Below are 17,434 nucleotides of genomic sequence, written 5' to 3'. Positions count from 1 at the left end.
TGTAGATTAATTGGCTTCGGAAAAACTGTCTCTTGTGTGCAGGATAATACTCGTGTATGGGGTGATGGCTGGCCAAAGCAGACCTGGTGGGTCAAAGGGCTTGTTTCCATGCTGTATCTCTAAAGTAAAGTAAAGTAAATAAAATTCCACACTGCAAAAGGAAGCCCCACTGAGTATCTGCTGGAAGGGATTCATCATAGATTTGTCACAGGAGCAACACAACATGTGGCTCGAGTTAGTCTTGTATGATCATTGACTCAATAGCCACATTTAAACCTTTTTTAATCTTTTCACCCAGCACATGAACTGTGTTTCCCTGAAAAGCCACATCAATAATTATTGCAGTGGTGTAAAAATAATAACTTTGTAACACTGGGATTTTTTAAATAATTGCGCATGAGGGGGGTTGTTAACAGTTCAAACAGTTAAATCATCACCACTTTCCTCAGGTGCCATCCAAAATGGACCCACGTTTTCCTCCACTCTCACTCAACGTCCTTAATGCTTAGTAAATCAAACAAGGAACTACTCTCAAGTTTAAAGGAGATGTGCAGGGCAAGTTTTTATTCAGAGGGTGTTGAGTGCATGGAACATGGTCGTGGTGGAGGCAGATCCAAATGTGACATTTAACAGGCTTATAGATAGGTGCATGGATATGCAGGGAATGGAGGGATATGGATCACGTGCAGGCAGATAGGAGATGGTCTTGGCACCATGTCGGCATAGACATTGTGGGCCGAAGGGCCTTTTCATGTGCTGTGTTTGTCGATGTTCTGCATTCCATCTTTTCAGAGTGTTAGTTTTAGAGCATGGAAACAGACCCTTTGGCCCACTGAGTCTACGTTGACCATCAATAGTTCTATCCTACACACCAGGAACAATTTGTACAGAAGTCAATTAACCTACAAACCCGCACGTCTTTGGAACGTGGGAGGAAATCGGAGCACCCGGAGCAAACCTACGCAGCCACAGGTAGAACGTGCAAACAGCACCAGAGGTCGCGATTGAACACGGGTCCTTGGCGCTGAAAGGCAGCAATTCTACCGCTGTATAAATGTGTCACCCGCAATGTTCTATGTTCTAAAGCGACCATTAAAAGAGTCAGCCAGGAAAAGTTTTTTGAAAAGGCTTAAGGTAGAATCACTGCCCACGGTAAACCCTGGTGAATAAAAGCACACTATTTCCATGTCAAGCAGGGCCTGGTAATTGGGCATTTTTATGTGCAGCGATCTCTTGCATCTGGACCATCTGTGGCCAAAATGTGGCTGGAAATCCCTTACAGAAAGGAAACAAATAATTGAAACGTTCTCCCAGTGGGTTGAAGCCCCATTAAATTTGAGAGCACGGGGAGAGAGAACCCTGTGACCTTCCTGTGGATGGTTCGGTGGAAGTGGCCAGCAGATGTCACTTTGCAGATTCCCCAGGTCCCATTTCTTGAGTTGCCCGTTGCCTTCTGGCCTCACTTCCCGCTGCTCGCTGCTGCTGTTGAAGAGGTCTGGCCAGAACGTTGATGGATTGTCACCTTGCTACTTGACCCGAGCAGCTTCCTGCTAGTGATGGAAATCACCACCGAATAAATGGCTCTGCTGCAGTTCTCCAGTGACCGTCTCCCTCCACTGGCCCATTCTTTATGTGTAACCCAGACATTTTGTCAGCTGGTTATTTGATGGTGAGGGGAGAGGATGGACACCACAAGACAAGCCTGTCGCTGATGATTAGGTTTAGCTTTATTATTGTCATGTGTACCGAGGTACAGTGAAAAGCTTTGCCTTGCCATGCTATCCAAAAGATCAGATTTGCTGTACATAAAGACAATCAAGTATAGTAGGTATTGCAAAGGTGAAGGTACAGAGTGCCCAAAATAGTTTTGGTTTAGTTTAGAGATACAGCGTGGAAACGGGCCCCATCAGTCCAGCGACCAGCGATCCCTGTACACGAGCATTATCCTATACATTATCCTTCACACTGGGGACAATTTTTACTGTTTTTACCGAAGCCAATTAATCTACAAACCCGCACATCTCTGGGCTGTGGGAGGAAACCAGAGCGCCCAGGGAAAACCTATGCCGTTACAGGGAGAATGTACAAACTCCATACAGATGGCACTTGTAGTCAGGATCGAACCCGGGCTTCTGCTGCTGTAAGGCAGCAACTCTACCGCTGTGCCACTGTGCCAGTCCCTGAGTCCCCAGCATTGTAACAGAATATCATTGGAACATTTAGAAAAGGTGCTATGCTTACAGGTAGAAAAGAGATTTGAAAGTCCAGGAAGAAAAAGGGGACAATTTCAATGTGTGGTGTCTAAATTCAACACAAGGAGAATGCAGCTTAAAGGCAGGCCATTTGCTACGTGGTGCCTTCTGGCCTCCATGCAAAGATGCAAAGTGCTGGAGTAACTCAGCAGGTCAGGCAGCATGGATAGGTGACGTTTCGGGTCAGGACCCTTCTTCGGACCCGACAGGAAACATATATAAAATTATTAAGGGATTGGACACGCTAGATGCAGGAAACATGTTCCTGATGCTGGGGGAGTCCAGGACCAGGGGCCACAGTTTAAGAATTAGGGGTAGGCCATTTAGAACTGAAATGAGGAAAACAATTTTCACACAGAGAGTTGTGAATTTGTGGAATTCTCTGCCACAGAAAGCAGTGGAGGCCAATTCACTGGATGCATTGAAAAGAGAGTTAGATAGAGCTCTTAGGGCCAGCGGAATCAAGGGATATGGGGAGAAGGCAGGAACGGGGTACTGATTGTGGATTATCAGCCATGATCACATTGAATGGCGGCGCTGGCTCGAAGGGCCGAATAGCCTCCTCCTGCACCTATTGTCTATGTATCTATGTATCACCTATCCCTGCCCTCCAGAGATGCTGCCTGGCCTGCTGAGGTACCCCAGCACTTTGATTTTTTGCTCAAGCTTTCAGCATCTGCAGTTTCTTGTGTCTCTACAAGACAGGATTCAGCCAGGAGAGTAGTAAAGTGGTCAGGGCTGGAGGTAACAATGCTATTGATGAAAATTGTCCCTAGTGTGTGTAGGATAGTGTTAATGTGCGGGGATCGCTGGGCGGCGCGGACCCAGTGGGCCGAAGGGCCTGTTTCCGCGCTGTATCTCTAAATAAAAAAAAAATCTAAAAAATTCCCGGCTGGAAGCTACAACTGAACCTGTCTCCACTCCTCTTCCACAATCAACATCATGTGTCGAAAATCCTATCTTGTTCTTTGGCAAATCTACTTCAATGTCTGCCCTCGGGCGACCAAACCTCCTGCCAAAAACAGTTTGTTTTTCCTCGTCGGCCTTACACACGGACAGCCCTTTGCAGCAGCAACGAGATTTGAAATGGGGACTTGACTGAATTGATTTTTTCCCCACCCTCAGAAACGCTCGCCGTTTCTGGCAAACCTGCAGCTGAGAGCGATTAATTGAACACAGTTAAAGGACTCAACCAGTGAATTCCCTCATAAGAGTGGCTCATTTCGACAAAGGTCAGGCATTTGCTCAATGAACCATAGGTGAAACGATTACATACTCATTTACTTCACATAAGGAATGTATGTAATCAAGCTCTAGGTCTGTTTTAGGACATAGAGGAGTTTTGCCCCAGAACTATAGAAATAACCTTGCTCTCAGTTCACACGACAGATTTTCCAACAACAAATCTTCCAAAACTGTACCTTCATCTTTGACCCTTGTATTATGAATAGTTGTGTTAACACCTGGTAACGTTTAACCATTGATATGTTAATTGCCATGCACGCCACAATTGACACCTTTTCAACAGCCATATGAATCTAATCTTGGTTTGAGAAATTTGCAGAATTTGACACAGAGTGATCCAATAATAATTCCTTTTGCAATTCTAACATATTGTGATGCATATTGCTGCCCATTGAGCCAACATTAAATGAAGTCATGTATGAGCGACAGTGGCTTAGTGCTCAGAGCCGTGATCCTGAAACAAACTCTAACCATCTGGAGAGTTCAAAGCGTATCAGCTGGAGAATTTAAATTCACTTTGCTAAATAAATAACCAATGAAAGCTCCAATAATGGTGGCCATCAAGCTACTGTTTTGTTATAAAACGTCCATTTTGCTAATGTTCTTTCGGGAACCTCTGCCCTCTTGACCTGAGAATGGACAATCACCTGCTGTGGTGAAGGTGCCTTTTGACTTCTCTGAAACGCCCTGGGAAGGTGTTTAATTCAAGGGAAGCCCCCAGCACTTGTAATAAACTCAGAGATTTTCATCACACCAGCAAAAATAACCAAGCAAAAGACAAAGTGCTGGAGAAACTCAACGGGTCAGGCAGCATCTGTGGAGGGAGCGGACAGACGACGTTTCGGGGCGGAACCTTTCTTCGGATTGATGGAGTAGGGGCTAGAAAGCTGGAAGAGAGGTGGGTGCAGGACAAGCCTGGCAAATGATAGGTGGATGCAGATGGAGGGGGGGGGGGCTTGATTGGCAGATGGGTGGAGTAAGTGACAAAGGCTGGAAGTGAAAAGGAGACAACAGGGTGTCAGATAAAGAAAGAAGAGGTGGAGTGAAATGTAAAGCCGGAGGGAGGGATATGGGTGGAAGGGGCCGGAGGGAGGGATATGGGTGGAAGGGGCCGGAGGGAGGGATATGGGTGGAAGGGGCCGGAGGGAGGGATATGGGTGGAAGGGGCCGGAGGGAGGGATATGGGTGGAAGGGGCCAGAGGGAGGGATATGGGTGGAAGGGGCCGGAGGGAGGGATATGGGTGGAAGGGGCCAGAGGGAGGGATATGGGTGGAAGGGGCCAGAGGGAGGAGAAAAAGTGGAAATGAGGGAATTGGATAAGTGTACAAAGGACGGCACGGTAGCGCAGCGGTAGAGTTGCTGCTTTACAGCGAATGCAGCGCCGGAGACTCAGGTTCGATCCTGACTACGGGTGCTGCACTGTAAGGAGTTTGTACGTTCTCCCCGTGACCTGCGTGGGTTTACTCCGAGATCTTCGGTTTCCTCCCACACTCCAAAGACGTACAGGTATGTAGGTTAATTGGCTGGGTAAATGTAAAAATTGTCCCTAGTGGGTGTAGGATAGTGTTAATGTACGGGGATCGCTGGGCGGCACGGACTTGGAGGGCCGAAAAGGCCTGTTTCCGGCTGGATATATATGATATGATATGATGATAAGAGAGTGATGGGGAAGGGGGTGAGATGGTGGGAGAAATGAGTTTTCTTTCCACTACTGCAATCCATCTGAGGAGGGGTCCCGACTCGAAATACCGTCTAACCACTTCCCTCCACAAATGCTGCCTGACCCGCTGAGTTCCTCCAGCACTTTGTGTTTTACTCAGGATTCCAGCAGCTGCCGTTCTGTGTGTCACCGAAAGAAAGTGCAAGCCCAGCGAAGAGTGGTTGGGGCCGTGAAACCATTGGAATTCCATTTATTCTTTTTATGGGATTTCCCACCATTCCATTGCAGGAGAAATGTTTCATTTTTGGCAACAGCATTACAACCACTTGCAGGTTCCGAAGAGAAAGAAATAAAAGTTTTGTGGCTTTACAACAAAGCTCACCCGCCGTTGGTCAACGTAATCCCTTGGTGTTTATATGATGAGGAATGGGAGGTCACTGCCCACGTTTCCTGAGATGTTTTTCTAAAGCAAACAATGATTCAAGATTCCTATCTCCAATAAACGTCTTCAATGCCAGAAACTCTGTCTGGATGGAGTTTGTTTGATAACCTTTCCCGTTTTCTCACAATTCTGCGAGTCATTAGTTTCTCGAAATTAATCATTTTTTTAAAAATGAGCACAGTTAACGTTTATTTCCCATTCATTGTTACTTTTGTCACAGTGGCCTTGAGCTATCTTCCTGCCTCTGCCTTTGGTGAAGCAGTCTCTGCAGCGGTGAGGAGCTGATAACACTCGGATGTTGACCCAGTCACATCAGAGGGATTGCAAAGTATACCTAAATGGCATCAATGAGTCACTGGGAGAGGAACCTATAGACAATGGTGTCTCTGTGTGCTAACTGCCCTTGCCCTGCTCGGTCATTTCTCAAACTGGTTTCTACGCTCTCAATCCATTTTACATTTACAATTTATTCCTGCGCACACATTTTGAAAAAAATGGCTCCGGGTATTCTGACAGTAAAATAATAATGTGGAGAAAGGAACTGCAGATCCTGGTTTACACCGAAGATAAAATGCTGGAGTAACTTCTGGTCTGAATAAAGGTCTTGAACCTTAAGGTCACCTAATCCTTTCCTCCAAAGATGCAGTAAAACAATAATAATCAATATGCTCTAGACACAAAGTGCTGGAGTAGCTCAACAAGTCAGGCTGCATGTCTGGAGAACATGGATGGGCGATGTAACGGATCTGAAGAAAGGTCCTGATCTGAAAAGTCACCTATTCCTTTTCTAATGCAGGTAAACAATAATAATCAATATGCTGTAGACACAAAGTGCTGGTGTAGCTCGGTGGATAAGGCAGCATCTATAGAGAACATGGATAGACGATGATTTTGGCCAGGGCCCTTCTTCAGACTAATTGTGTGCAGGGAGGGGAGAAGGTGGGAAGAGAGGAGGGCAGGACAAAGCCTGGTGAGTGATAGGTGGATACAGGTGGGGAGGAGGGGTTGATTTTCAGATGGCTGGACAAAGTTCAGAGCTGAAAAGGCAAACAGCGTGAGACAAGAATAGAATAGGTATGAGTCCAGGCCGGAACATAATTAAAGAAGAGAGCAGCAGGAATCACAGAGAAGGCCCAGTGAGAGAGGGTCTCACAGAACTGTTGGAGAGACGAGGAAAACATTTGAAGTAGGCAGACCCGGAGGAGATTTTTTTTTACGCTAAAAAGCACATCTGAAGTGAGTAAACTAGAGATAGGGTCATAGAGTCACAGAGCATGGAAACCAGCCCCTTAGTCCAACTCATCCATGCCAACCATTAGGCCGGTACAGTCGTGCAAAGGTAGAGTTGCTGCCTTACAGTGCCAGAGACCCGGGTTTTACCCTGACTATGCGTGCTGTCTGTACGGAGTTTGTATGTTCTCTATGACTGCCTGGGTATTCTCCAGGTGCCCCTGTTTCCTCCCTCACTCCAAAGACATGCATGTTTGTCAGTTAATTAGCTTCAGTAAAAAAAATGTAAATTTCCCCTTGTGTGTAGGATAGTGCTAGTGTACTCTGGTGAGTACACTGATCTCTGGTCAGCATAGACTCGGTGTGCTGAAGGGCCTGTTTCGGCACTGTAGCTCTAAAGTCTGCATTTGGCCCATATACCTCTAAACTTTTCCTATCTATGTACCTGTCCAAATGATTGTAAATGTTGTTATAGTACCTGTCTCAATTACCTCACCTGGCAACTCATTCCATATACCCACCACGATTCAAGAATTCTTAGCCATAAAAGTGATTTTGGGTTAACAAACTATTATTCTGAGGAAAACATTGGGATGTCAGATCATGGGTTGAGATTCAAGGGTCTTGAAGTTAGAGGTTGTAGAGTTGGCAAGGGCTGTCAAAGAATCCTTGTGGTACCAATTCAATAGATGGTGGTGAACATCTTAAATACTGCTGAAAGTGAGAGACCTGACTTCTATTTTACAAGGTGATACATTAAGTGATACTTCTGAAATCGTCTTGAATGTTAAAGTTGTGCCATCAATGCTGAAATCTAAACGGCACCATTTCACGTTTAAATCCCCAGACGAACATCTCTTTGCGGGGACATCGTCTGACTTCCTTGGGAGAGACGTGGCTTTGTTTCGCTCCCCCATCCATCGCCTGGAGAATCAGCATATCCGCACAGAACACAACCAGCCGCTCTGGTTAAGTGGTGAGGCTGAGATTTGCTGCAAAATCACTGCTTTAGGTTGTAAATCTTTTACTCAGTTCAAACTGTACGGAGTTTATACGTTATGGCGGGGTTTTTCTCCGGGTGCCTCGGTTTCCTCCCACACTCCAAACACGTACAAGCTTGTAGGTTAATTGGCTTCGGTAAAGTTGTGAATTCTCCCTGGTGTTTAGGATATTTCTAGTGTAAGGGGATCGCTGGTCGGCGCAGACTCGTTGGCCTGTTTCCACGCTGTATCTTTAAAGTCTAAATGTCAAGAGTCAGTGACAGAAGTTAATTAAAAGATTTAAAAGCAATTGCAATTCAAAGTCATGCTGCACGGAAGTAGACCCTTCAGCCCCACTTGTCCATGCCGACCAAGGCGCCCCATCTGAGCCTAGACCCCTTTGCCCATATTTGGCCCATATCCCTCTAAACATTTCCTGTCCATGTACCTGTCCAAATGTTGTCTTAGCACCTGCCTCAACTACCTCCTCTGGCAGCTCGTTCCATCCACCCACCACCCGTCATGTCTGATCTCATTTCCGTACAAACATTAGAAGAGGGAGGCTCCCACAGGGCGCCGTGACCTACAGGGTAGCCAGCACTGAGCAAGGTCGGAGTCCCTGGAGGTCGGAACCAGGTCGATGGGTCGCGCCGCCAAGAGCAACGAGGTGACCCAGCATAGGGGGGCCGCCGAGAGCAAAGAGGGACCTGGCGTAGGGGGGCCGCCGAGAGCAACAAATGACCCAGCGTAGGGGGGCCGCCGAGAGCAATGAGTGACCCAGCGTAGGGGGGCTGCCGAGAGCAACGAGGGACCTGGCGTAGGGGGGCAGCCGAGAGCAAAGAGTAACCCAGAGTAGGGGGGCCGCGGAGTGCAAAGAGGTGACCCAATGTGGGGGGGCGCGCGGAGAGCAACGAGTGACCCAACGTAGGGGGGCCACGGAGAGCAAAGAGGTGACCCAGCAGAGGGCAAAGAGGGACCCGGCGTAGAGGGTATTTTAACAATCTCATTCTGACTTACACAGATATATTTAGAGGGCATGGATCGAGGTGAGAGGGGAAAGATTTAACAGGAACCTGAAGGGTAAAGAATGCAGAGAGACAGATACCACAATATAATTTTATTTCTTATCTATAAAATAAGGGCGGCACAGTGGGGCAGCAGCAGAGTTGCTGCATCGCAGCGCAAGAGACCTGGGTTCGATCCTGACTATGGGTGCAGTCTGTACAGAGTTTGCACGTTCTCCCTGTAACCGTGTGGGTTTTCTCCGGGTGCTCTGGTTTTATCCCACATTCCAAAGACGTGCAGTTTGTAGATTAATTGGCTTCTGTAAATTGTCCCTAGAGTGTAGAGTAGAACTAGTGTACAGGTGATCGATGGTCAGCATGGACCTAGTGGGCCGAAGGCCCTGTTTCCACACTGCAATTCTAAATGACACAACTTTAACACTCAGAGGATTGTGAGTATATGGAACGAGCTTCCAGAGGAGGTAATTGAGGCAGATACGAAAACAGCATTTAAAAGACACTTGGACAGGTACATGAAGAGGAAAGGTTTTAGAGGGATAAGGCCAAACGTGGGCAGGTGGGACTAGTGTAAATGGGGCTTCTGGGTCGGCAGGGATGAGTTGGGCCGAAGGGCCTGTTTCCCTGCTGTGTGGCTCTGCGATGCAGTATATTTTATTAATATTTTTAACATTTGTAACAAAACTATGTAGGGTGACAATACCTGCTGTGCTTTCCTCTTCAGATGCCAAGTTTCTCGGGATGTACCCCATTGCTGACACCTCTGATGACGACGATGATAAAATCTATGTATTTTTCCGAGAGACAGCTGTGGACACAGCTGGCACTGAGAGAGCCATCTACTCCAGAGTGGCCCGAGTCTGTAAGGTTGGTTTGTAAAACCTTCAACATCGATTCTGTCAACGGTTCTAAGCGATTTGATGCAGCTGTTCATTTTATTACTATTGGCTTTGTGTGTTTTGCCACAGACTCCTGTGGATGCCAAGTCATTGGGTATTTTTATGGCGGAGATTGACAGATTCTTGATCAGGAAGGGCATCAAAGGTTATGGGGGGAAGGCAGGAGAATGGGGTTGAGAGGGAAAGATAGATCAGCCAGGATTGAATGGCGGAGTAGACTCGATGGACCGAATGGCCTATTTCTGCTCCTATGACCTATGAGCTTAAGATCGTGAAAGCTTTGCATGATTAGTCATGTGATAAGCTGGACTGGAGATTATCATTGTTACTTCTGAATGGTAAACCCTTGCTCCAATCAAGAAGAAGACTCCATTTCCCATTCCAACCACCCGTATCCTCTTTGTATCAGTATAAAGGGCATAGAGTTATTTGTGCATTGAAAAACCAGCCAGAAACAGAACAATATTGTCCCTCAAATGAGCTTGCAATGTGTGTAAGATTATGAGAGGACGTGTATAAGATCATGAAAGGAGTAGATATGGACAATGCACAGAGCCTTTTATCCAAAGTAGGGGAATCAAGAACCAGAGGACGTAGGTTTAAGATGAGGGGGAAATTTTCAATAGGAACCTGAGGGGCAACTTCTTCACACAAATGGTGCTATGTATGTGGATCGAGCTGCTGGAGGAGGTAATTGAGACAGATACTATCATAATGTTTATGAAATATTTAGGCAGGTTGCCTTCGTCCAGCGAACTGACATCCCTCTCCTCGCCTGTCCACGTTTGTGCCCCGGGGGTGTGGAAGGCAAGACCCTGGTTCACTCATACTGGCCTTCCTCCTTGCAACAGTCTTCACCATCTCTGGTCTTCAGGGTACAAGCAGGGGCCGGCTTGGTGACTTCCCCTTACAGACCATGGACCGCTGGGTTGTTGTGAGTCCGGCCGCATGACCCGCCAGGTCTTTCTGCCAAACCATGCCTTGACAATGCTAGGAACGTCACCAATCCATGTTCTCCAGAGATGCCGCCTGACCCGTTGTGTTATTCCATCATTTGGTGTAAACTAGCAACTGCAGTTCCTTGTACCCCTGAAGGTTTCTCCTGGTGGTACACCCCTGAAGGTTTCTCCTCATGGTACATCCCTGAAGGTTTCTCCTCGTGGTACATCCCTGAAGGTTTCTCCTCGTGGTACATCCCTGAAGGTTTCTCCTCGTGGTACACCCCTGAAGGTTTCTCCTCGTGGTACATCCCTGAAGGTTTCTCCTCGTGGTACATCCCTGAAGGTTTCTCCTCGTAATTAATCTCATTCTCCTCCCTTCTGCAAGTATGACAAAGGGAGGGAGGGGAAGGGGTGTACACAGATGTCAGTTTCAACCAGTGCACTGAAGTAGTGCTTTCATTACCACTGAAGAGCCGTCTGCTCATATTTGCACCAGATCTGTCTCTGTTCTCCATTATGGCCTTGGTTAGATCACGTCAATGGGCACTGGGAGAATAATAACGAGAGACAGCAGAGTTGAAAGAAAACATGAAAGAATAAGAATGTAAACAAGTGTGAAAAAATAGCAGTTGATCCAAAGAAAGTGAAGGCCCGGAATGCAGAATACCATTTATATGCTGCTTCATCCCATTCATTAGAAACATCCTAAAAACACATCAAAGGCGATGACTTATTTTGAGATTCATGCTTTGTCATAACACTGACAAACGTCTCTGAGGCAGCGATGTGATGATCGGCCAATGAATGTGTTCTTGATTACGCCGATCAAAAGAAATCGGGATAATCCCCAACCTTTTCGGAATTCCACATCTGCCTGAACAGCGAGATGTCATTTATCACCTGCACTGAGCTAACTTGGTCCATGCAGTGACCAGTCCATGTGCTGAAATACTCGAGAGTCCAGGACCAGAGGGCGCAGCCTCAGAATAAAAGGACGTACCTTTAGAAAGGAAATGAGGAGGAATGTCTTTAGTCAGAGGGTGGTGAATCTGTGGAATTCATTGCCACAGACGGCTGTGGAGGCCAAGTCAATGGGTATTTTTAAGCCAGAGATTGACAGGTTCTTGATTAGTAAGGGCATCAAAAGTTACGGGGAGAAGGCAGGAGAATGGAGCTGCGAGGGAAAGATAGATCAGCCATGATTGATGAGCCGAATGGCCTAATTCTGCTCCTATGACTTATGACTTAGTCAGCGTTGAACTGACTTCCTAAGAAGCAGTGTGCTGGAGTAACTGAGCGGCTCAGGCAGCACGGTCCATTGTTGGACGTGGAAGCGGTGATAACAAAGCGATAAATGGATGCAAACAGTTATATGAATTCGACCCGAAACACCACCTATTCCTTCTCTCCAGAGATGCTGCCTGACCCGCTGAGTTACTCCAGCATTTTGTGACTGTCTTCAATGTCAAGTCAAGTTGAGTTTATCATCATCTGCACGAGTATGGTGAGGTACAGGAACAACGAGGAGCTTACTTGCAGCTGCCTCACATGCACATAGACAACACATAAACATACATCAGTCATAGCTACATGGAATTAGATCCCAAGTTGCCTCGATACCTCGCTGCTGTTAGGAGTCCTGCCATGAACTCTATATTCTCCCTTTACATTTGACCTCCCAAAGCAGAGCACTTCACATTGGCCCAGATTAAACTCCATCTGCTATTTCTCCGCCCACATCGTAACTGATCGATATCATGCTGTGTCCTTTGGCCGCCTTCTTTACTGCTCACAACTCCAACAAATTTTCTGTCGTTTGCAAACGTACGAACCAACCCATTGTCATTTCTTCCAAGTCATTGATCTCGATCACAAACAACAGAGATCCCAGCACAGATCCCTACGGAACACCACTGGCATTCAGCCTCCAGGCATAACAACACCCTTCCATCACTGCTCTCTGCCTTTGATGGGTAAGCCAGTTCTGAATTCAGACCTCCAAGCCACCATGGGTCCAAAACATCTTAATCTTCAGGATCAGCCTACCATGAGGGACCTCATTAGCCAACAAAGGACTGTATTGGCTTGCTGTCCACATGTCTGAAAGATGGCCTGATGTTGCATTGGATCAGAAGTCTTCCAGGTGTCCTTGGGACAGAGAGGGTTGGTCTCTGTCATTGACCTTTGTTGTTCCTGTACCTAAACTCCTGAATCAACTCTTTATCTGTCCAATTTTGAACCCTGGTTTGCTAATTGCACCAATAAGTACTAAAACGTTTGAGTAGAAAGGAACTGCAGATTCTGGCTTATAGCTCAGCGGATCAGGTGGCATCTCTGGAGAAAAAGGATGGGTGATGTTTCGGGTTGGGACCCTTCTTCAGACTAATACACATAGATAATAAACAATAAACTAAAGGTTCAAAAAGTTAATAACCACAATACTTGTGCAAAAAGCATTAGTAGTCCTTAATGCAACCAAAGAATGCCCATCGAAGTTCATAGTCGAGGATCGTGTTGTGTGGTGTTCAAAAGCCTGATGGTCGTCTGGTAGAAGCTGTTCCAACACCTGGTGGTCACGAAGCATTCTCAATATTTTAAGTCTAAGATGTTCTCTCTAAAACCGGTAGGTTTCCCCTTGTGCGTCATTTCACGGTAGTAACCGCCCTTAACTTGGAAAGAGTGCTTCTTCTTCTTCTTTCGGGTCCATCATCCATGTTTCAAATGTAGACATCGCTGTCATCGTCCGTCCTGAAAAGGGCGGAAGCTTCCGGCGACAATCAGTGGGAGCCATCACTTGTTGCAACAGATGATGGTGGTAGCAGAATTAGCTCAGGACACTTCCAGTTTCCAGCCCCGCGACGTGGAGGAAAGAGTGCAGGGAAGGTTTATGAGGACCCTAAGGGCTGAGCTACAGCGAGGAGGTGGGCAGGCTAGGACTTTATTCCTTGAAGCTCAGGAGGATGAGCGTGATCTTCCAAAGGTGCATCAAATCATGAGGGGGATAGATGGGGTGAATACACAGAGTCTTTTATCAAGAATCAAGAACTAAAGGGCATCGGTTTAAGGTGAGAGGGGAAAAATTTAATGGGAAACTATGGGGCAACCTTTTCACACAGAGGGTGGCGGGTATATGTAATGAGCATCCAGAAGGGGGTAGTAAATGTGGGTAGATTAACAACATCTCAAAGACATTTATTATATGTACATGGATAGGAAAGGCTTATAGGGATATGGGCCAAATATGGGCAATGAGCACAAGCTGAGACAGGGTCAGTATAAAGGAGTTGGGCCTGTGTCCATTCTGTTTGACTCCATGGCGCAAAAGTGAATTTGCTCTTTAATATTATTAATTAATTTCAGATAGGACAACTAGGATCAAACTCACTAGTTTGCCAAGCCTGCAACAAACTTTCAAATAGTGCAGTAATTATTCCTTGGTGAATTCTGCTCATTTCTATTCATAAGATGTTCAGAGAAATGGAAACATATTCACAGGTTAAGAACAACATCAGAATCCAAAGCCAACCTAAATGTTAAACACAAAATCTTTATCCTCCCCCCTTGCTGCCTCTTTCCTTCGAAGTCCACTGTACTTTAGAAGCTGCAATAACTGTGGTACTTCTGTGACTGATATATTGTTTCAGTACTTTGTCATGGACAAGCAGATAGGAATATTGGATAGATTTATGGACTAAACTTGGAACCGCACCGGAGGCTCGTGAAGGGTCGTTGGCATTCCATGTAAGTTATTTGTGAAGTCTTAAAGTGTTTCCACATGTCAGAGGAACCTTGCAGAGCCCCGGTGAAACAGGCAGGATCCTGTCCTTGTTCAAATACTGGAGCACCAAATGCTTGAACTGCGAAATGTCATAAAACTCATTTTATAATGGCTAAACATTTCTGCCTGTCCTGGATAATTGTGGTCAATTGAACTTGCTTTTTAATGTTTTTAATTGCTCTCAATCACGTCAACCTAACTAGTTTGGCAATTAGGACATGAGATTAGAAGACATTGGAGCAGAATTAGACCATTCGGCCCATCGAGTCTACTCCATCATTCAATCATGGCTGATCTATGCTTTCCCTCTCAACCCCATTCTCCTGCCTTTTCCCCATAACCTTTGACATCTTAGTAATCAAGAATGATATGACAATGAATCCCATACATTCACCCACCCCATTCTAAAGGTCCGTCCTTTCATTCTGAGGCTGTCCCCTCTGATCCTAGACTCTACCACTAATGGAAAAGTCCTCTCCACATCCACTCTATCTAGGCCTAACATAGAACAGCACAGCACAGGAACAGGCCCGATACAGGAACCTCTCCCAATATTAAAATTTGTGGATTGAAGAGTCAAGGAAAGTGGGTACAAGTAGGGAGTTATTTTCAACATATGTCTGCTGTTTGATTTGGTTTAATTATATTTAACCACTCGACCATATTAAACTGTTCTCCTTCAGTCTGCTACTGTGACACCGATGAAGCAAATAAATTGCTGCCATAATTTATTAATTTAAATCTTAACTTTTAACTGTTAAAGCTTTTCCACAAGAAGTATTTCTGCAATCTTAAAAAGAAGTTGAGAGATGAGGAATTACATTTTAATTGAAGGACATTAAAAATATGTTGTGGTAGCATACTGCCATTTACTTGTAGTTAATCTCATTTACGCAAATAGTAAAAACACATGTATCTATTAACACCTCTTTCTAAACATCCTAAAGAAACATATTTTTTACTCAGAGGTTAATACATATATGGAATGAACTGCCAGAGGAAGCTGTAGCGTGGATAGGACTTTTGAAAGATGTGTGTGTGTATCTAATATATATATATATATATGACACTGAGGCATAGCCCAGTATGCCAACTTGGATGTGTGGAAAGGAAATGCGGGTGCTGGTTTAGACCGAAGATAGACACAAAATGCTGCAGTAACTCAGTGGGACAGGCAGCATCTATGGAGAGAAGGAATGGGTGATGTTTCGGGTCGAGAGGTTTCTCTCCAGAGATGCTGCCTGTCCCGTTGAGTTACTCCAGCATTTCGTGTCTATCTTTGATGCCAACCTGGATGGCAAGGCCAAAGTGGGCTGAAGGGTCTGTTTCCGTGCTGTCTGAAGAAGCGTTCCGACCAGAAACGTCGCTCATCCGTACTCTCCAGAGATGCCGCCTGGCCCGCCGCCTGGCCCGCCGCCTGGCCCGCCGAGTTACTCCAGCACGTTGTGTCTTCTTCCAAAAATCCAAAAAATCCAAAATAGCTTTATTTGTCATTCCTTACGGAACGAGATTACTTAGCCAGCAGTACAAAAACACAAGACACAACCCCAACACAAACATCCATCACAGTGACTCCAAACACCCCCTCACTGTGATGGAGGCCAAAATCTTCCCCTCTCTCTTCCCACATGCCCCTCCCACGTACAGACAACTCGACCCCTACCGAGGCGACCGACCCGCACAGCCCCCGCAAGGAGATGGAAAGTCCACGCGGCCGAGCCGCACCGGGCGATGGAAGGCCCCGCGGCCGAGCAGCACCGGGCGATGGAAGGCCCCGCGGCCGAGCCGCACCGTGCGATGGAAGGTCCCGCGGCCGAGCCGCACCGGGCGATGGAAGGTCCCGCGGCCGAGCCGCACCGGGCGATGGAAGGCCCCGCAGCCGAGCCGCACCGGGCGCTGTTCAGTCCCGTGGCCGAGCCGCACCGGGCGCTGTTCAGTCCCGTGGCCGAGCCGCACCGGGCGCTGTTCAGTCCCGTGGCCGAGCCGCACCGGGCGATGGAAGGCCCCGCGGCCGAGCCGCACCGGGCGATGGAAGGCCCCGCGGCCGAGCCGCACCGGGCACTGTTCAGTCCCGCGGCCGCGCCGCACCGGGCGATGGAAGGCCCCGCGGCCGAGCCGCACCGGGCGCTGTTCAGTCCCGTGGCCGAGCCGCACCGGGCGATGGAAGGCCCCGCGGCCGAGCCGCACCGTGGAAGAGACCTAAAAAAAGAAAGATTTCCCCCACCCCCCCACACATACCCCCCCCACATACACAACCAAAACAAAACACCCCACCACCAACACACAAACAAAAAGGACAAATGACAAACAGACTGCTAGCGAGCCGCAGCCGTTAGGCGCCGCCACACGTAATCCTTCTCAGTAATCCATGCTGTACAGCACAATGACACTTTTCTCAAGTAATCTGCTATTTTATGATGTGGGGGACACCTCACTCAGATCACTCCCCTGCTTTTCACAGAAGTGCTATCAGACCTTTTGCATCCTCCTGTATGAGTAATTGGCTCCTTCACGTGGCATCTTATTTGCGAGGTGGCTGTGCAGATGTTCATTGTCAGTTGGTCCGGACAAAACTATCACCCCAAAGCCAACTCCTCCACCTCCAAAGTTCATTTGATTAAAGTCAATGGAATAAACTTTGGAGGTGGACTGATGTTCAAAAGACAGTTATATGGCACCAATTGCACCGACGTTCGACTCCAGCACCTTCAACATTACAGTGACCTCTCAGATGTGCATTGGAGTGTCAGCCGTGATTGTTACATGTACGTCAATGGAGAATTACTTTGAATCAGAACTGCAGAGCTCAACATCAGGTGTGGTGGCCAAATGAGTCTCATTTGACAAGTGGCTGAAGAGATTTAAATTCCTCCAGTTTCCAGAAAATCAAATCTGTTGTGAATAACAATAAATTTTCCTTTATGTGCTCCAAATTTCGTGCCATAGTCCTATGTGATTGACTTCTCTGGAAAGAGAACCTGGAGC

The 17,434-nt window shown here is 46.9% G+C and overlaps 1 protein-coding gene across 1 annotated transcript in view; it reads left to right on the top strand.

Annotated features, from left to right (window-relative positions):
- Positions 1-17,434, top strand: part of LOC144605284 (semaphorin-3D-like) — a 65,032-nt gene that overhangs the window by 30,425 nt on the left and 17,173 nt on the right. The window contains exons 6-7 of the mRNA XM_078420387.1: positions 7,677-7,805; positions 9,556-9,698. Of these exons, the coding sequence (XP_078276513.1) occupies positions 7,677-7,805; positions 9,556-9,698 (272 nt within the window). The remainder of the gene's footprint in view (positions 1-7,676; positions 7,806-9,555; positions 9,699-17,434) is intronic.

Source organism: Rhinoraja longicauda, chromosome 24, assembly GCF_053455715.1.
Source record: "Rhinoraja longicauda isolate Sanriku21f chromosome 24, sRhiLon1.1, whole genome shotgun sequence".
Classification (NCBI taxonomy): Eukaryota; Metazoa; Chordata; class Chondrichthyes; order Rajiformes; family Arhynchobatidae; genus Rhinoraja; species Rhinoraja longicauda.
This window is presented reverse-complemented; position numbering and strand designations above follow the sequence as displayed.